The sequence below is a fragment of the Lipophrys pholis genome (assembly GCF_963383615.2).
Source record: "Lipophrys pholis genome assembly, chromosome: 2".
Taxonomy (NCBI): Eukaryota; Metazoa; Chordata; class Actinopteri; order Blenniiformes; family Blenniidae; genus Lipophrys; species Lipophrys pholis.
Window position 1 is genome coordinate 17,608,860 of NC_137636.1, and position 20,968 is coordinate 17,629,827.

The 20,968-nt window shown below is 39.6% G+C and overlaps 1 protein-coding gene across 1 annotated transcript; it reads right to left on the reverse strand.

The window, feature by feature from the left end:
• Positions 1 to 1,534: 1,534 nt before the first annotated feature.
• On the reverse strand, positions 1,535 to 20,677 carry rps6ka2 (ribosomal protein S6 kinase, polypeptide 2). The gene is made up of 22 exons (XM_080491090.1): positions 19,966 to 20,677; positions 16,745 to 16,861; positions 15,183 to 15,264; positions 14,415 to 14,495; positions 13,954 to 14,033; positions 13,449 to 13,555; positions 13,312 to 13,349; positions 13,081 to 13,223; positions 11,777 to 11,847; positions 11,410 to 11,498; positions 10,932 to 10,996; positions 8,679 to 8,781; positions 8,141 to 8,283; positions 7,575 to 7,697; positions 7,030 to 7,119; positions 6,706 to 6,864; positions 6,196 to 6,357; positions 6,014 to 6,090; positions 5,241 to 5,358; positions 5,082 to 5,138; positions 4,757 to 4,837; positions 1,535 to 3,472 (listed from the first exon to the last, which is right to left on the reverse strand). Exons 1-22 carry the CDS (start codon positions 20,068 to 20,070, stop codon positions 3,323 to 3,325), a joined length of 2,241 nt encoding a protein of 746 aa, XP_080347216.1. The 5' UTR covers positions 20,071 to 20,677; the 3' UTR covers positions 1,535 to 3,322.
• Positions 20,678 to 20,968: the final 291 nt, after the last annotated feature.

Sequence of the window (20,968 nt, forward strand, 5' to 3'; positions counted from 1 at the left end):
CGACACCTTCTCCTTGCTCTATCTGTTGTTTGGTCTCCTCTTGTCACTCCACTGCAATCATCTTCACAGGGGGGCTTGTCATCGGTATCTACTCATATCCTGGAATCCCTTTTGCTCTGAGCACTACTGCACTTAAATGTCAGGCCTGATGAGCCCGCCACACCCACCTGACACATCAGCTCAGCGCCTGCTAAAAGCTTTTATAGTGTGTGAGCCAGGTGGTTGATATAAATTAAAGAGTTTTCTTTTTTTTCTCTCTCTTTCTGCTTCTTCTTTTTTCTAAAGATTATATCTCCAAAAAGACAACTTTTGGGAAGTGAAAGGAAGAAGGGAGTGAGAGAATAGGCTATGATGGGTTGCCATCTAGTGGCTCTAACATGGAGCTTCACGCCTGGGAAAAGAAGACGTGAATGACACTGCGTCAACTTCTCAAAGGTATGTTAGAGTGAAACCTTTTTTCTTCCTGAATTCACAGCAATTTTCTTTATGTGTATAAGGGAGATAAGTCGCTGTCATTTGATGTTTTCAATTCAAAAGTCACTCACTTTAAAGACATGTTTGAGTACACAAATTTCAGAGTGACACCTTCCATTGGTTTTAATATTATAAGAGGCTTGTGTTATTAGATACTTAGAAAAGTGTTTCTTGTTGCAGTATGTAATATACAAAACAATAAAAAGTTTAACATATTTTAATTGTTGCCATTTTTGTCCCTTATCTTTGCTTCTATAGTTCAAACACTGTATTGAAAAGCTTTAAATAAGCTTTCAACAAGTTTTTCTCTTGTTTAAATGTCAGTCAGGTAAAATCATGCATTGGCTTTGTGATTCCAAAATAATAGAAATTGCACTTTACTAACAAGCCTTTCTCCCATAAATGTTTTGCTTTGTGAAATTCAAAAAGGCGTGGATGTGGTCAATATAGTAATAGTTGAATTTCACTCAGGTGCCCCGGGTCAAGATACGGGCATTGTGAATACTGACTCACTGATATCAGGACTTGCCAGTTAAGTTAGATGGAGCCGGGCTTTTGTAGGATGATGAGCCAGCCGGTCTCACAGCTTGAGCCACATTTCCCCAGCTGTCGGGAACCATTGGCAATAAAAAGCAAACATCTTCCCAAGCTAGTTAGATGTCTTTAATTTGAAATATGTCTAATATCGCCTGCAACTGTCACAGCTGGCACTTTAAAGTTTATTTGCATTTTGAATTTCCAATTAATTATTTTTTTTTTCTGTTTTTATCATAATTTATGATGAATTGATCATAGTGACTCCAATTGTTGCACTTTGCATGAAAGCCCACCTGGTTAGTTCAGATATCACTAGTAACTTGAAACCTGTGTATTAAACTTTTAGTGGCAACTGGATTGTAATATAAAATGTAACATTTCTAAAGAGGCTGATTGTTATTCGTAAATTTAAGTGTATTTTCTCTGACACGATAGGTGGCTAAACCATTTACACATGACCCTATCACACAATTTAATTGCTCTGTCATCATACGAGGGTGAAATAAAACACAGACACTTTAAGTGCAGTTTTCAGTCTTTTTATTTGGAAAACTTTGGCATTTTAGCCAATTATTTTAATGATTGGCCAGTTATAGACAGTATGTACACTGGGTGAATGAATACGCTATAATATGTGCAGTCTCAATATATTTGCTAACACAAAATATACAGTCTTCCTGATTGCAGATCAGCTTATGTATATATTTACACGTATATACACAATTGAATATATTTCTCTTGGTTTTACACAACAGTATATACAATCAAAATTAGTAAACAATATGTACAGGGTTACCTCCAACTTCCGGTTGGACAACAGAATGTCTATAACCTTATCTGCATACGTAGAGGTGCACCGGCCCTTTCTACCCCTGTTAAACACCCGTGCAGTGCAACACATACGGTATATGTGCATCAGCAAACATCGTCTGTACAGTGTTACTGTAACTCTGCTACTTTGCTCATTGGTCACACAAACACATGGTTTTGCTGTGTTTTACTTCTGGTTGTCAAGCGCATGTACAACTTGTGAAGCATCAAAATCTACATTCCTACTGTTAAACTGTACAGCATCGTGTGCCGGACACCCTGTTCAAATCTTACCTCGTATTCATGATTGTACGCCTCAACAGGTACAATCAGGGCAGCAGCAAAAAGACAGTAGCTATATAGGAACTTCTGACACAGTGGTTCTCAAAACGTTTTGGCTTTCAGACACTATTGAAGCCTACTGACAGCTACTCACAAGCCTGCACAGGACGATGAACTACAATGTTGATTTAAAAATGCAATGTGTAGAGATTTGCTATGGCGCGTACGACCTGTACGGCGCGCTCTTGTCAAGTGAAACCTCTTCAGCCAAGTAACATCTTAAATGACAAAACACAAGCTAAAATCCATTCACAGCTCACTGTTCCTTCTGGTCCGACATGTGCAGCAGGAATACATTTCACAATAAACATGTTGAAGATTCAAAGGCTGCATTTATGGAAGACAACGATACATACAGGATAACGTACTCATTAAGCATATTTATGAACAATAAGACTCAGTGGCATTGTTAGTTTAAGAAATAATTCCCTTTGGTTGAATATTTACATTTTTATCATGCATATCTGTAGAATTCAGAAAGTAGGAGGAAACACATGACGGTCTGAGTGGCACTACCTCATTCAACTATTGTATACATTAAAGCCATGGCTTTGGAAAATGGTGTTAATATTTGGCTGACTTTTTGATTTATTTTGTTGAATTTTTTACAAACATGTACTTATTAGACATACAAATCCAGGTAAACTCATTTGATCATGTGTGGCACTGAATTCAGCTTGTTTTTGGTGTTCTAACCTTTATAGCTGTCTTTAAACAGCAGGAGGTACTACAGATATGAATCAAAGCGAGTGAATATTGCAGTGTTTTCCTACCTGTATGAACATAAAGAGGTAAATGTGCACGTGTTGTCTCATAAATTAAGCATGTAATAATAGCCACAGAACTAAAAAGATCTATCAAGGCCTCTTAAAGTATGACTTGAACCCATTCTGGGGGTGGGCTGTTTTAAGGTGCAATACTTTGACTTTGTCAATTTAGAGTGAAGTTACCCATAAAGGCGCACATCTTAAATGGTATGCTGCACGTCGAATTAATTTTTGCCTTAAATTCAAACTTTAACTTTAGTAAACGAGGAACGATATTGATGTCAATCCAAATAAACTCTTCCTTGTGAAGGATGTACGGCATGTTTTGTGCTTTTAAGTCAAAAGAAACCTTATCTTTAATAATGTGGTTCAATAATAAAGACTTATAAAGACTACTCCGTTTCTTTAGCGTCTGTGGAAACCTTTGGACTCCCCTGTTTCTTCATCACTCTCCGCTGAGCCAGGCTGGAGGACTCAACCGGCTCCAGGACTGGAGCAGGAACGCAGCGCCTCAGAGCAGAGTAAGTGGCACACAGCGCCCCCTTGTGGAATAAGAGATGATGCACAGCATGAATAAAGCATTCAAAAAGGCCAGCGGGTTTGTCCTCTATAGTAAGTGGCACAGTGCCCCTTCATGGGCTGTTGAAAAACTACATCCTACAGTGTCGTTGGCGTCACTTATAAAGACTTGGTCTTGTGGTCCCAAAGTGATGATTGTTTCAGAAAACCACCAGGTTGCACAATTACAGTAATTCTGTGCGAAAACCGAGTCATTGATTTGGTGAGTTTAAATAAACTAATAGATCTCCTTTGAAATTTGAATCTGGATGCAATTTAATGTGTGAGTAATTTTATTGTCAATGCATATTTCTGCTGTAGGAATCGGGGACATTTCAGTTCTAACAAATGGGTTTAATGCACCTAATGGAATGAAATAATCTGAGCCCAGTTTCTATCCTTCAGTAAATTCAGTAAACGGTTATCAAAGTGGAAATGCCAGTAAATATGTTCATGGTGTTGGAACTTTCTTTCCCCATACAATAGCTGATTGGAGTTGATGCAGGTCCTGACACACATAACTCTCTTATTGACATCAATGTGTAACCGTTTTGACTGTTATTAATGTAACTCAAGCAACTCGGCAAGGATAATTTCAATGACCTGAGTGAAAATATCAGACATTCTCCGTTGGCTGTAAAAACAAACTCAATTTGTCTGTTGTTGGAAAATATTTTCAAAACTCTCAGTGAAGAGTATATTGGCAACCAAGTTGAGGCAGATTAAAAGCAAGACAAACATAGCAGAAAATACTTTAAAGCTGAGAGTAATAGCTTCGAAGTATTGTTTCAGATCAGGCTGAAATGCAAACCTTCACTACTACGCTCATTAATGCAAATGTTTGATCCTGCAGAAACCCTCAACCATTGCAGACATTTGGACAATTTTCCATTGCCACAAAATCAAGATAAATCCAGACTTAGTATGTTATTATCGATGTTGGTCACAGGAAGGTAAATCTGTTTTACATTAAACATTTAAATCTAATTTTGACGAATGTGACAGGAACACTTAAACGGTTTATTATTGAAATATAGCTTATTTGCTTTATTTGAAGTGTACCAGGTAACATTGTGTTGGTCCACTTTATACAAATTCAATCATTTCATTTCACTCTAATTATTTATCATGGGGTTTTTTTTCCCTTCAATTTTTTTCTCCCACAAATCTTGAATAAAATGTATATAAATATTAAGAATTCTAGAATAATAAATGTGATCTAATTCAAGAAAAATTATCATATCAGTTAAAACATGAAATGGTCTGACCTTAACAGTAAGTGCATCCTGTCTGGTGAGATTTCTGTCAGAAAGTTGGCCTCTGTCAACAATCCAGGGGTGACGGAGAACCTGAAGAGCATCGCAAGCAAAAACGACTCCTGAAGTATTGTTTCAACAAAAAACCATAACAGTTACTATATAAATTAGCAATGAGACGACGCGTACTTCAAAAAATTTCTTTCACTCTGTATCACCATTTTCTAATTAACAGAGTAATGTACTTTTGATATATCATGCGAAATGAAGAATCCTAAAGTAAAAAAAACACAACAAAAGGCTTTTTGAAACTACGGTAAAGTGATGTCATTGGTACCTGTGGGGCAGTCAGACGTTGGTGAGGATCCACATGGAGCATCTTCATCACAATGTCCTGTAAATCATGAGCTGATATTAGTTTATTGTGACACTGGTTTCAGGGTGCCAGCAAGAAAACCTTTTTTTTCATGCACAATAGAAAACATAATGATGTAACCTTGGCTGCTTCCGACACGAGGTCCCAGTTCCCTCCTGCGATGATGAACTTCCCGCTGCCAATCTGAGCCAGGATCTCCTCGGCTGTGTCCTCGAGGCTGCTGGCGAACGGGCTGAAACTGAGCGCAGGGATAAACATTCAGGTTAGATGGAAGTTTTGTTGTCTGTCCCAGATCTAATTGATATGCTGGTCGGGGGATAGACTTTGGTCAAAGACGACTCGTATACATGGCTCAGATAAAAGCATTTTGAGGTGAACCACTTATCTTGCTATCCTTATTTATGATGTGGAAGAACTTTATGTTTGGGCATCCAACACTGAAGCTCTGGATTCATTAAATCGAATGTTTAAAAGTTCTTTAATTGAGCTTAATTCTTTATATGGCCCTTATTATGCAAGTTTTCTGGAAGTGCAAAGATATTATTTGCATTTAGTGACTTTTTTAAAGTTAGAAACAGGTGTTAAAATATAAAATATTGTGGGAAAACCTTTTATTCACACTCCTGGAGGATAAAAAAACAAAAAACAGCTCGGTGTTCCGTGTTCACAGCAGAGTACATGAAAAGCAATTACCTATGAAATGTCATGAGAGAAGCACATTGCCTTATATTGTCCTCTGTTATTTCACCAGAGGGGTTTTATTTGGACTTCCACCCAGTGTTTAAAGACATCCTTTTTACAGCAGCGGAGGGAATGCTTGCAGGAAATCGCAACATTTAGACACCAGTTTGTCAGCGCAGCTTGTTTTAAGTGCTTTTAAACCTTAAACTGACCCAGCTATCATGGTGTAGAGCAGAATCCCCAGGCTCCAGATGTCACAGGCCGCATCATAACCCTGCTTCCTCAGGACCTGCACGAACACGCACAAAGAGAAACACCCCGTTAGTGTGGGTTTCTGACGGCTGTTTCAGAATGTGTGAAAGGCCTGCTGTTGTGACTGTGTTGGCTGGCCGACCTCGGGAGCCATGAATGTCGCCGTGTAGCAGGGAGTCATCAACAGGCCGTTTTCCGCTCGGAGCTGCTTTGCGACACCAAAGTCACAAATCCTGAGGCTCCCCGGGAGCCCGCTGTCATCGGCATAGCGAATGTTACTCGGCTTCAGGTCTCGATGCACAACCTGAAAGAGAGAAAGAGGGGACAAACACACACAGATAATAAATCGTAGTCTTATTGAAATATCCGTATGGTTTTGATATAATACATGGGTATTACATTGTTTTTTTATTGATTCAGCTTAGAAACCATAAATATTGGTATCGTAAAACATTTTGAATTACATCAGATTTTTTCGCCTGATTTGTCTAAATGGAGCCCCTAAATATAACAATTACATCTGAACAATTTATTGAAACTTGCTCTAGATGTAGAAATAACCAACAGAGCTTTAAACCGACTCATTTGTGCAGGAAACATTTGCATGACGTTTCCTCCGTTCTGTCCATCTGTCACTTTATTGCCCACTTACCCCCTGTGAGTGTAAATACTCCACAGTTTTGGTCAGCGTGCAGATGATGTCCGACGCGTCTCTCTCAGTGAAACTCGGCTGTGTCAGAGCCCTGTCCAGCAGCTCCTCACCCCTCAGCAAGTCCTGAACGAGGAACACACTCTGGCCGTCGTCAAACACCTGTAAACACACAGACACCAGTCGCACAGAGATTAAACAACACACTGCCATGTATAAGAAAAATGAGACTAAAATCAAAGCTCTCCTTCGAGGACAAAAAGACAAAGTCTGACTGTTTCACATTTTGGTTTTAAAGCATTTTGCTGTGTTTGTGTTTTTACTTACATCCTTCAAACCGATAATATTTGGATGCTGTCCATATCTCAACAGGATCTCGATCTCGTCTGATGGATCCCTCCTTGCTCTCTCAATGATCTGACGTAAAAACACACACATGCAGCATGCAAACCTTTTTAGAAAAACACAGAATGTATTATCAGAGTGCCCTTCTTAAGTTTATAATGCAACCCACTATGTATAACTCCAGTAGTACAAGCAGAGTTCTAATAGATATTGTAATTGAGTCTTTTTAGGTGGGATTTTGGTCTAACATATTTTATACTTTTAAGTTTTGATGCAATAGAAAGAATCATCCACAAAGTTCCAAATCTTAGTTTTTTGTTTGTTTATATGCGCTATAAACTAGTGGTTTCAAACCTTTTTGTCCCAACCCCCCACAGATATTAATATAAACCACAGAATACTCTGTGATACTTACTAATCACATCATTTCATTTTAGCCACATGCAGGACCGAAAAACCCAAATCTAAACTTTAGGGAACAAATGTTCTCTTCCTGCATCTCAGTATATTTGGTTTAATTTAATTACCTTTACTGAATACTCCACTGCAGTGACCCTGTGCAGGCACCTTTTGCATGCGGACGTTCCCGACTGTCCGACTTCTTCTTTCAGCTCATAAACGTCACTGAAGGCCACATCACCACGGAGATGCTGTAGTACACACACACACACACACACACACACACACACACACACACACACACACACACACACACACACACACACACACACACACACACACACACACACACACACACACACACACACACACACACACACACACACACAAGATTTCCATCATTATAGTTCACATATAAGTCAGAGTTAGATATCGCTGTGGCATAATTGCTTTGTTCATTAGGCAGTTGCAGTAAGTAACATAGAAACCGTCAGTGATTTATCTGGGTGACGTTTAACAAGGTTAGGAACATTAAATAACCAATCTCTTAATTATGCAGTTCATTTATCTTGGCAGTTAACTCACGCAGCAGTGATTTATTTACATAGTTAACGAGCTGAACAGTGTGCGAGTGCATAATTTAATTAGATGTGGCGCTACATGAGCTGCTTCCTTGAGAAGGGATTCTTGATACCTGTGCGATGGGGTTGATGTTCACCTCCTGTCGAGAGGATGCCACAGTGGCGACACTTGGCTCCTGGCTTTGATTTGTCGCGACGAAGCTGAAGCCACGAAACAACTGGTGTGTGTTTGCGCTGGGAGGGATGCCGGGAGAATCTGAATATGCAAAGACACATCAAGAGGAATAATTGCACAGTGTTTAACGGATTCTCAAATTGCGGAAAACCTTCAGTTTTTGCTATTCAATTAAAATAGATTGTCTGTTCGATTCAACCATCAAATGAGTCTCACACTTGACTCCAAACCCACTGCACACATGCCTTTTTCTCACACTCAGCTGCATTGATCAGTTGAAAACTCAATTTCCCTGTTTCACATTCGAAGATGGTGTTTTGATTCCTATTAGGAGACTGATAACACTGATAGCCAGTCTAGGGTTTTTATTGTGAAAGTGGTGTTAGTTAGTTGCTATTTATTGTGTTTTCTTACCGTTTAACTTTAAAAAAAATAAAAATAAATTTCATTCAGCCATGTTACATTTATTTACTTACCAGTTGGTGTTCTGGAGGTGAACTCGGGATCAAAATGAAAAGTATCTTCAGGTCTTCCTACAGTAGGTTTGAATGGGGGTCTCACTTCTTTCTTGTACAACTTCTACATAAACAGACAACAACCATGAGGAATGTAAGTACTTCCACAGCAGCAACAAGTTTGACCACAGATTGATACACGATTGTCATCTCAAGTGCAATTTTACAACACAACATTGAGTTGGGAATATAATTCCTGAAAGAAAAAGTGATATAAGCTGTTGCTTTCTTCTTATAAAGGAGTTTCCCTCTCCTTATTATTCAGCCAAATGAAATATGGATTGCAAATATTTCAAAGTCACTGCGGATTTGAATGTAAAGTGAGACACAACCTGACAATGAAATTTGATGGTGGAGGGAGAACAAAGCAAAATAGAAGAGAATTAATGGATGATAAGGTCAAGTGGTGGAAAAGAAGTAAAATATGTTATAGACACTATATATGTCTTATTGCAAAGATCTAGGTATTTAACTGCCGCCAGGCCACATCTGATCATTTGAAGATCAGATAACAAATAATAAATCGACACCAAAATAAATAAATAAATGAAATATATATAATTTTTTTATTTTTTGTATTTTGGTGTTGAGTCATTATTTGTCATTGAGCTGAGACCATCAACTGATCCGTTTTATTTACTTTGATGTAATGCTGTGTGCAGCCTGCAGATGTCACTCCTGCAGCACGAGTCGTTGCCTCGTGCAAGCATCCTGCAGAGCTTTTTGCTGACTCGTCAACGTTAAGTAAATCAAAGGGTGTTTTAATGGTGCAGCTGGTCCCACACAATAGCTTTATTTGCTATTTGAATTAAGTCCAGTGTGTTTGCAGAAAGGTTTTTTATCAGCTTTATGGGAGATATTTTTTTAAAAAAGCTTCTAAATAGATCAAAGCATTTGAAGAAAACCTTGAGGGATAACAGAGGAAGGCTGCACAGTGGAGCAGTGGTTAACTCCCTCGCCTCACAGTGAGAAGGTCCGGGTTCAAATACCGGCTGGAACTTTCTGTGTGGACTGGGTACTCCGGTTTCTCCCACAGTCCATTAGTGACCCGAAATTGCCTCTAGGTGTGAATGTCAGTATGTGTGGTTGTCTGTCTCTTGTGTTTTTGCCCTGTGATGGGCTGTCCTTAGTGTACCCTGCCCTCACCCATGGTAAGCTGGGATTGGTGAATCTGTGATGTTTGGCAGGAAGCAGGCAGGTAGTTGTGTAGCGGGGAGTTTAGAGAAAGCTGGTGTAAGGTCAGAGATTAGTGAGTATGTAAAGCAGATAATAGTGGATGAAAATCAGTGTCAACTGTTCATGCAATGCAGGCAGAGTCAAGCCCTGTGGACATCTGTGAGAACAAATCTTGTGTATGTTAAGTGAGATGCTAAATTTAGAATTTGTTATTTTCAGGCTCACACTTGTATGCAGAATACGTTTTTGTATAATTTTCTGTTTTTGCAATACAGCTTAGGAGCAAAAAAAACCAACCAACTAGCTGATTATAAACCCTATAGCTTATACTGTAGTTACATAAGTGAATCACAGATGTAACCAAGCTGAGTGGCTTTTAACTGCTCTCTAAAGCATGCAGAGAGCAGCTTTGGCAGCATGCAGGAAAAGCTTTCACGTTTGCCTGAAACATAATGCGAGTCTCAGAGCATGATTCAGTGATTTTAGACAGGCTACTTTGTGCAAGAGCGCTTACAGTTGAAAGTACGATCTCATTTAGAGCCGCACGCGGGCCAGGAGTGGATGTCAAGGTTAGATGCTGATAACACAGACGCAACATCTGCGCATGAGCAAACTTCCTGACGGAGCGGCTGTTACAGATAAGAGGATTAGTTGTAATAAAGTTGGGCAAAACAGGCAGAAATGAAAGTTTGAGATTTTGCCACAAAGCAGTAGCTCATGCTGAGGATGTTAAAAGATTCATGATCGTGGGCAGCTCTTGAGAAAGCGGAGGAGAGGCTGCAGGGTTTCAGTGACAGCCATAGAGAGTTAAATGAGCTGAGTTTATATATATATATTGTATATAGGAAAGCCATATATTTCATGTCTTTGATTAGGGCAAGGTAAACTGTATGATATTGTGATATTTAATTTTCTGAGTTTGAAATAATTAGAAGGAACTTTTCACTTTAACATCCTTTTTGAGATGCACAGTTATTCATCCCATTCTGGTTTTCTTGTGATGTATGGTGCAGATGGTTGTGTAACATGAGTGCTTACATTCCAGTCTATTGATGCAAAGAAGCGATGTCTTTTTATTTCTTCTACTCCATCGGGTCCTGCACCTGTCAGTCATTGAGATTAAGAAAATATTGTCATTGTCCAAATCCATACACAGTAAAACATAAAAAAAATAAATAAAAAATGCAACACAGCAAACAGACTTGCAAAAATAATGATAATATTAAACAAAGTAGACAAAGATTGTTGATGGTTTGTCTGGTATCGTGACACTATGGCTTGATGTGCTGGATCAAGTTTATATGAAAAAAAACCCCAACAGTAGCGACTGAGACTTTCACAAGTGAATGTTTTTAAATTGGTACTCTCTACTTAAGTTGCATTTCAATCCCTTATTGTACAAAAAAATAACTTGAAACATGATAATTCAGTGCTGCACAGCATGCACAGAGGTGCTGGAGCGCTGCTTTGAGAAGCAGTTTGCACAGTCAACATTGGAGATTTATTTGTACTGTACCAAGTCGATTAGCAGGATTCCTCTTGAAGAGAGCTCTCAATAAACTCTGCACTTCAGGACTTAGAAACTGTGGCATTCCCAGTTTAGCCCTGCACAGATGGAACAAAAAAAAAACCCCACAGGTTTGTGTTGAGTACAGTTGAAGTTAACATCCACCACTGATGTAACATGCATACTACACGGGATGAAATTCACTCTTGCAAAAACTAGTCATGAAAACTAAATCATTACACATTGTGATGCATGAAAAAAGCCTTGTAGTGTTTAACAGACAAAAGTATATATATATATATTTATATCTCTCGATATTTAGGAATAATTCTTGTAATATATGTGGTGATGGGATGAGATATTAAATGAGTCTTACTTCAGAATGAGTGCCATTGTTTCTTTCCGATCTTTTCCTTGAAATGGCAACGAACCTGTCAACATTTCAAACTGCAGAAACAGAAAAGAAATGGGAGAATGTGCCAGATGACTAACAGCTAACACACAGTGTGCTGTGGAGGTGGTACAAGTCTGCTCAGTTCATCAAACGTTCCTGTTTTTAGGCCACAGTAGGAACAATAGGCAAAGCTTTGCTTTGGATGAATTTCTGCTGCTCCCTTCTGTCGAATTGATCTGGAATCATTTTACACCAGTGTTCTTCCTGTAAAGGCTCAGAGACCCTCAGTTACTTCCAGTTAAAATTGTTCTAAAGTAAAATTAACACATTGTTTCTGGACATGACTTTGTTCATGCAATCCAGTGGTTTAATTTAGTATATTATTAATATTCACAGTGAAAGAGAATGCACAGCATTCCCGCACTACTCATAGTAACCCCGGAGAATTAAAGAAAATCTTTTGAGATCTACCGGTCTCCGCTTTGTTCACTCCTACAAGCACTTCTTCATTCTTAAACAGTAAAGTCTTATCATCGCTGTAACAACTCTCTTGTAGGTGACAGCCTAAAGCAAAAAGCCTCTACGAATGATTCAGGCCCACGTTTGTACTAAACTGTTTACAAGTAGCAAAGTAATAAGGATTAAACGTTTCAAACATACCACTGCTGCCCAAAACAGGACAATCACACACACTTCAATAAGATAAATATTAACTTGGCATTGGACTGCATGCTAAAAACAACTTCATGCTTTTGCACATGCTTTTATTTTTTTTTAAATCGCAATCATGATAAATTCTCCATAAAAACACTTTTTGATTGATAAGAAACACATTTTCTAATGACATTTCCCCCAAATCTGTGAAACCCACAGTAACATGTATTCCTAACACCAGCCGAGGGCAGACAGGGAGTGACATCCTTCTCTGGTGCTCTGGTCTATACTACCAGCTGTCAGTGAATATTAACCACCTCCCCAGTATTAGTAAAATAAGCCACCAGACTAACAAAACAAGCACAATCCAGCAGATGCCCAATTACTGAAAGTGATGGGATCTAATCTGCGAGAGATGTTAATTAAACAGCTTTACAGCCAGAAGAACGATAAATGCAGAAGGCCACACACACTGGCACGTTATCTGAGGGCCTAGGAGTCTGAAACCCATGAAATGCAATAGATTCATGATCAAACAAAACATGCATGTCAGTAAACAGATCATATATACAGAGGATTGATTACAAGTGCATGTAAAATGTGTAAAGAGAATTAAAAACAAAGATTCTCACCATAAGTACCCCAAACGACCACCAGTCAGCACTTTGTGTATGCCCTCTTCTGTTTACGACCTCTGGAGCCATGTACTCTATCGTTCCACAGAAGGAATATGCTCTTTTATCATGGTCAATGGCTTCCTTACTCAGACCAAAGTCTGAATAAATAGAGGCGGAAATGGAAAATGTCAGAAGAAAGACAAGTACAGACAGGAAAATAGATTGTTTGAATGTGGAAGCACTGACCGGTAATCTTAATGTGTCCTTCTTCATCCAGAAGAATACTGAAAGGAAAGGCAACCAAAACAGAAGCATTAATATCAGCTTTAGTTTTTTCTGACTCAATATGTAAAAAAAACCAAAAAACAAAACAGAGACAGTACTTTTCAGGTTTGAGGTCCCTGTAGATGATCCCCAAACTGTGGAGGTGGTCCAAGGCCAGAGCCAACTCTGCAAGGTAAAACTTCACATCCTCCTCTGTAAACATTACCTGAAACAAAACAAAGACATGCCGGTGCAATAAGTAATGGCAAATAAAAAAGAAAGGAAAATCAGCATTTAAATGATTTCCTGCGTGAGTAAGAGCATAAACTGATGCGTAATAACGTTTTCTAAATTGTTATTCTACACTAAGGTACTGTGTTGGTGGGAAAAAAGTCTATTGTAGGAGCAGAAAATATTTATTTGAATATCTTTTACTTCATTTAATCTAGAGGTTACAACCCATTGTTTGCTTTTAACATGCAACAAAATTTACAGATACTACATTATATATACAATACAATAGTATGACGGGAGTGTATTTAATAGTGTCTCATAAGTCTGTGAACATTCTGGGTTTTGTAAGAGAAGCCAGAAAGACCATCAGCAGTGGACCTGTGAACCTACCTCCTTAGACAGACGAGTGAAAAGGTCTCCTCCGCGAAGGAAGTCCAGGATCAGATAGAGTTTCCCTTCTGTTTGAAAGGCTGACCGACAAACAGACAGACACGCACACACACACACACACACATTATTCTGAGGTTCCAGCCATATAACAGACACAGTGACAAGATTAAATTCTGTGAGGTAGGCAGGCCACTGTTTTATTTCTGAACTTAAAGCATTCATCAAATCCTTAAAATGTTTACGTCTTATCCTCATATGATCTCTGTCGCCTTTTAGCGTCTGAAACACCTGAAAACAATCCATTCAGATTCACCAGTTAGCCTCATAGCTGTGTTTCTGGACTGTGGGAGGAAAGCCGCTGGACAAAACCCATGCACACACAGAGCGAGTCAGAGTACATCCCTCAAAAGTAACACCCAACAGTTTTTTTGAAAGGTATAGTTGAAGTGATTTATAATTACCATAATGGAGTTTAACTATAAACGGGTGGTTGACCTCGGCCAGAATGTCTCGTTCCATCTTGGAACGCACACGATCCCGAACTGAAAGGGAGGCAGAGAACGCTTTGTTTATTTTGCTGCTTTCAGTTGTAGCTAAATGTGTGTAAATCAATCAAGTTGTGTATTTATAGTCCTGACAATTTTATGTTGCGAGATGGAAATGCATTGCTTTCGCTGATGACTGTGAATTGAATTAAACCTGCTCTGAGACGCTGCAGGTTTCACTGCTGTCGGAGTGAACGCCACAATAACATTGTCATTGTGGCATCTGTCTCCTTGACAGGATGAGACAGTAACTCTTTGAATTCCAGGAGTGCAGGTTAAGAGGATTAAAGCTTGTACAAAAGAAACTAAATCAGCACATGACATCACATCCTGCTTTTACAGTACATCCTCGTTTGCAATAATCCCAGTCAAAGCAAAATTGTTTTATCAGAATCAAAAGTACAAACTAACCTCTTTTACCCCAAATCCCCATGAATGTAGGACACCGAGTAAACCTTCACATTCGTTTATCTGATGTTATTTCTACTCAATCCCAATAACAAATTACCATATGCATTACAACATAAATGGAGATCTTTGTCTTTGAGGAGCAAACGCGGGATATATCCTTAGAGTTTGTGAATGAGAACATTAGTTTAATTTGCAGCATTTGACTGTTTATTATTTTCCACTTGATTGTGATTCTTTTAATTTTCGATTTTCAGTGAGAATCACATGAATTACCTTTTAATGTCGCCTTCTTCAGGACCTTCATGGCATACAGCTGTCCTCGGTCCGCTCCTCGAATCTTCCTCACCAGAAACACCTGGAAATTGTCATTAAAATGTACCAGTCATCCCAGCGTTTAATCCAAAGTATTTCACAGTAATCCATGTATTTTCCAGCCAAAACAACATTGCTTTATCACTGGAAAACTCAGATATCAATATTTAAAGTGGGGTCTGAACACATTTCAAGTTGAAGCACGAGCCAACATTAGAGCGTCATTTTACTATTTATAAAGGCACAAACACGTTTTAAAATCCCATAACCACTATTACTTACATTTGGTAGGATAATAGGCTGAGGTAAATGCCATTTACCACTTTATTTCTTAAGAGAGCCACATATTTGTTTGCTTCAGTGTCACAGACAACAGCTATGATTTAAACACGCTGTCAGATGCAAAACAGGTGCCAATATTGCGAGTGAACATCCTGTCCAGGCCAAACTGTGACTTGACCACATGTGCCTGCCCGCAGCCTTGTAAACATCATCCGCCCACCAAGCATCTGCCAGGATTTCATGTCTGGCCCAGGCAAACCCATAATCTACACAAATGCTGACAAATCAATGGGGCTTTCCTGTTTTGAATGAATAATAGTGATTTGTGAAGCCAGTGTAAAGGCAGCTAATCTGCAGATAGTTGGAAATAAATTGTTTTTTAATCTGAGGATGATCAGTTTGAGCCCTGAAATTACATACACGCTGTGGCCAAAATTAGGCAGAAGCATCACACCTCTTTACTATGTGTGCAGTTTTAGACTCAGAATATTTTCATAAATCAGTTTCAGCCTACAGATATATCCATTTATCAATTTATTTATTTGTTTACCACGTTTCTTAACAATGTTACAAAGAACTTAACAAGTATAGAACTGTAATAATATGGAATTGTTGAAATAATACCAAAGACAATTAGAATATGAAGACATCATTGATATAAACTTTCGACATCTCACGACTCTTGTTGTTCTGCTTCTCCTAAAGATGTAGCGTATAATGTTGTTGTACACTGTAGTGCATGTATGACTTTGTGGCTGCGCAAAGACCCGACTAATGATTTTATGAGCTTTGTGAGGAGGAACCCTGTCTGTCTGCACAGAGCTCTGATTCAAACCCAGTTCAACAGCTTTGGGATGAATTACAATGCTGAATGCGAGCCAGGTTGTTTTGCCCCACTTCATGACCTTAATGCGCTTGTGTTGGAATGAGAGCAAATTCCTTCAGGGTGGATTCAAAGTCTCCCGTAAAGACGTCTCACATCACTGGAGGCAGTTGTAGTGGCCAACTTTGTTATTGACAATACATGCTGTAGGTGTATGTGTATTTATGCAAAACAAATTCTCATATCTTACAGATGTAACAAATGTACACATGTAGCTTAAGGATACATCCTTTGAGTCCCTGTGAGCTTTGGACCTTGGACGTCATTTTTTTGTGTGGTAGTCTGCTTTCTCTCTTTAAATAAATCCAGTGTATGTACATATATTCTAATATATATACAGTACTTATAGGTTTAGTACCTTTCCATAGGAGCCCTGTCCCAGCACCTTCAGCAGTTGGAACTGAGAAGGGTCGGCTTTCTCACATCCCTCCTTAACATGGTGGCTGATGTCAATCTCCTTAAGAACGCTGTCATCCTGAAGAAAGAGATACACAATGGTGGCTTGCCACTTATTTTCATTATCTTTTTTTCCACAAAGACAGAAAACATTTGAGATGTTTAAATGGGTAAACCAAAGAAAAATGAGCTCAGGTACAAATTACAATATCCAGCTGGCAGTACACGTCCACAACAGTGAACACAAGCCTCAAAAATAAATATGTTCTGCAGATAATCACTTCGTAATGCACAGACAAAGACAGATGACACATTGTGTTGTTGGAAAGGTACAGGCTGAGGTCACTGGTGGTGATGCATTGTGTAAGCAGCCCCTTCCAAGTCCATTGAGTGTGCTCAGTGAAGCGAATGATCAACTGCCAACCTGAGGCGTAGCTCAGATGGAACAGTATGACAATATGTTGTAATTCTCTAAAACCGTCAGTGGCATTTTGGCGTTAGCAGCTTAAGTCCCCACTTTCAATCAGGTAGAAAATGTTCACAGGTCGAGTAAAAACCTATGACAATATTAGAATTTTAAGTCTTAAGCCTACATAATTCTTACGCCTAAAAATAGCATCATTGCGCAGAGTGAACAACTTCTGTGATGCAATCTTTGTAGTGACATCGGTGTGTAGTTGAAGCAATGGTGAAAACACAACTGCTTCCTTGTCACAGTTTCCCCACAAACATAAAGCACACTTGAGCATATGACTTTAAAATGAATTGTTTTTGATTTGTTGCTCTATCAAGGTACACAACAAACACTATTGACAGCTGATCCCCAGTGAAAAAAGGAGAAAACGTCACACATCAACTGCTGAAATAGCCGCATAGCAACAGTGCAGATCTATACTGATTCATCTATTCAGTGGATTAAATAATATAAACCAGCAACATTACAGTTGCAAGCTTGCTAGAAGGTGGCCATGAAATAAATGATTCCATTTATTTGATCTAAATGACATGCTGATCAGAGTACCTGACATTTGAGCATGATGTACAATAATGACATAAGATTGTGATATAATTTGTGCGTCCCATGAAAACATTTTAGTAAATTGCGTTTGTGGAGAACCAATCCTATTATTACTTATTGCACAGTATCTATATATGAAAGTGTTATCATAATAGCAGAAAAACTATATTTCCTATATAACTATCTCACTAAATATCAATTAATTTAATATTGCTCTGAAATAGTAACGTCAAGGTCTCTGTTTTATTAATTTTTTCTACATCCAAAAACATGCAAATGAGGCTAATCGGTCACCCTGAACTGGCCGTATACGTGAATGTAAATGCATGACTACTTGTCTCTTTGTTTTTGCCCTGTGAGGGACTGGCAACCTGTCCAAGGTGTACCGTGGCTTCACCCATTGTTAACTGGGATCAGCTCCAGTTCTCTGAATTGTTTGAGGGAAGGTTTTCGGTAGGCATGACTTGCAAATTTTAATCACACTTAAAAGTGCAATTCCATCAGTTTCAAGAGGTGTTTGGCTTTTCTTTGCATTTGCTCAATCTAAATCCCTCCATCCACCCATCCACCCATCTTCTTAACTGCTATGACAAACCTAATGTGGCAGGGGTCTGGAGCCATGCCTAGTTTACAATGAGCTTAAGGTAGGGTACCTCCCAGACAGACGACAACCACACACAACCAGAACTACGCTTGATTTGTCACCAAAAACTCATGCATGCACAGTGACAATATGTAAAGATGACACAGAAGACCCCCAAGCCTGGACAATACAGCAGTCCCGAGTACAAATCCCTTCATCACATATTTTAGAGGAATTCAAACTGGGTTGTCTTTCGTTTTGTAGAATTTAATAGAAGTGGGGGTGTCATAAATGTTTGAGCTTCAATAATTTGAAATCTCTTTATCTCTGTAACTTTTGTGAGGACTGTTTCAGTGAGAATTATATTGTTTGATTTTCTGAACTGAAAAATCAACATGTGATGTGCTTGCTTTTTCCACATATATAATGTCTACACATAGTTTACTTTGAGTGCAACACAAGGTTTTCTGCTTAAAGGGCACATGGCTTACTTTTTCTAACGTATAAATTGGACTATAACTCGCTGGATTTCATTTAAGGCCTTTAATCCTATAATATAGTGTGTCCTGTGCAACAAAAGAGCCTAAATTTGACTCAGTAGATTCATTCGGTGCATGTCCAACCAATAATCTTTCCTTTGCATTCGGGGGAATTGTGGAAGAAATAGGTTAAGACAAATGACTTGGATGCTTTCTGTTAGTAGTTAAATTTGCTATTACATTTATTAGTGCATGGTTTAAAGATGAAATATAATTTTTTCTGTTTTAAATGATGTAAATCAATGAGAAATGTTCAAGGCTGCCATTCCTGTTTATCTCCAGTTCATTGGAGGCAGTGACAACTCTCCACAAAGACCATTAGCACATTATTTTGCATATCAGCAGATGGGCGACCAGGTAAACAAACTCACATAAACAACCAGAAGGTCAAATAATCACACAAACATATATGATCTTCTATGTTACTTGGCACAAAATAAAACCTGGAGGGAAGGATGTTTGTTCCTTTACATCTCCAACATACAGGTAGGTGCGTTGCAAACGGTGCTGCCCCCTCCTTCTCCCCTGTGGGTTTGTTTGGGCTATAAATAGACCTCCACTGCTGTGGCCGGCTGTCCACTGAATCATTGTCTGTCTTCATTTATCTATCAACCTGCCTGCCTTGCTGCTTGTTTGCCTGTTAGCATTCTTGTCTGACTCTATTTTCATGTAACCTGGTCTCTGTCCTCATCATTCTTTTATAAACGCAGCATGTCCTTGTCCTGCCGATTTTGGGATTCTTGACAGGGTCAGCAGCAGCAGCAGCAGCAGCAGCAGCAGCAGCTCTGTATGCAGCAGTGACTCCTGAACCACTCCACAACCATCCACGCAACACACACCCTTCCTACACCCTTTCTCGTGTGCAGGCAGATTCCTCACACCCAACATCATCTGCAATACGTGTGAGCTGGCAGTATTTGTTTATTTCTTGACGACGTTGTTTTCAGTCACATGAACTCACACGTGGCAGCTTCCCCTCACACACATGCACTTGCCTGTAGTTGGTTGAAATTGGCACTGCTTAGAAAAAAAAGCTGACAAACCTCTAGTTGACAGAATCCGGTGTTGTTCTTGTTCCTTGCTGCCTTGTTCTTCAGGTAAATAGAAAACCATCGCCGCACTGTGAATTTTCGCGTGCTGGTTTCCATAGCAACGAGAAGAGCTGTGCATCTATCCCATAATGATGAACATCTCCCTGCCCGGGGCGTCCAAAGGTAGAGACGCAGAAACAGTGCTTTTATTGGTTATCTACTTATCCCGCAGTTTCTCCATTGGCCTTTCCTCAATGCAGTCGTGGCTTTTTAGTTTCCCCATCATTCGCATGCGCCGCTTGTCTCTGGTGCGTTTTGTAGTGGCTGTCGTCTCTCTCTCACTCTCTCTCTCTCTCTCTCTCTCTGTCTCTGTCTCTCTCTCTCTCTCTCCCTCTCCCTCCCGGCGTCCGTCTCCAAACTGCGGTGACCACCGGTCAGAGTTGTAAGAGAGCTGTTAATCTGCGCAGCCAGACAGAGGGATGACGGACGTTGCTGCTGGGTTTGGGATTGCCTTGTGTTTTGCAGCAGGCGCGCAGCGTGAGGCTGCAGTGCGAGGTGACGAATAAATCTGTTCCTCTGAATCAGGAGAGGTGTCTGTGTGTGTGTGTGTGTGTGTGTGTGTGTGTGTGTGTGTGTGTGTGTGTGTGTTTTTAGTGAGCTCCCTCTTCATATCACAGCCTGTGCATGTGCGTGTATGCCTTCATCCCCTGCTGCCCTCTCTCTCTCTCTCGCTCTCTCTCTCTCCTGCAGAACAAGGGATTGTCACCAGTCACATTGTGTACCGGCGAGCTCCTAACCCCTCCCTCACGCTTTCTACCCCCTGCTCCTGCCTCTCACCTCCCTCTTCGTCTCCCAACAGCATACAGCAACAGCTGGTGAGGTCACATGGTGTAACCCAGCTACCTCTCCCTGTCTCCCTTACCTCTGTCCCCCTTCTTTTGCTCCTACATTACTTTCAGCCAACACACACACACACACACACACACACACACACACACACACACACACACACACA

What these genes read in the sequence shown, in the direction of transcription:
- rps6ka2 (XM_080491090.1), bottom strand. Translation starts at nt 20,070, where the DNA reads ATGGAAACCAGCACGCGAAAATTCACAGTGCGGCGATGGTTTTCTATT. An exon ending in AGGGACCTCAAACCTGAAAA is followed by an intron (nt 13,350 to 13,448) that starts GTACTGTCTCTG and finishes CTTTCCTTTCAG; the next exon opens with TATTCTTCTGGATGAAGAAG. An exon ending in AACGTCTGACTGCCCCACAG is followed by an intron (nt 4,838 to 5,081) that starts GTACCAATGACA and finishes GATGCTCTTCAG; the next exon opens with GTTCTCCGTCACCCCTGGAT.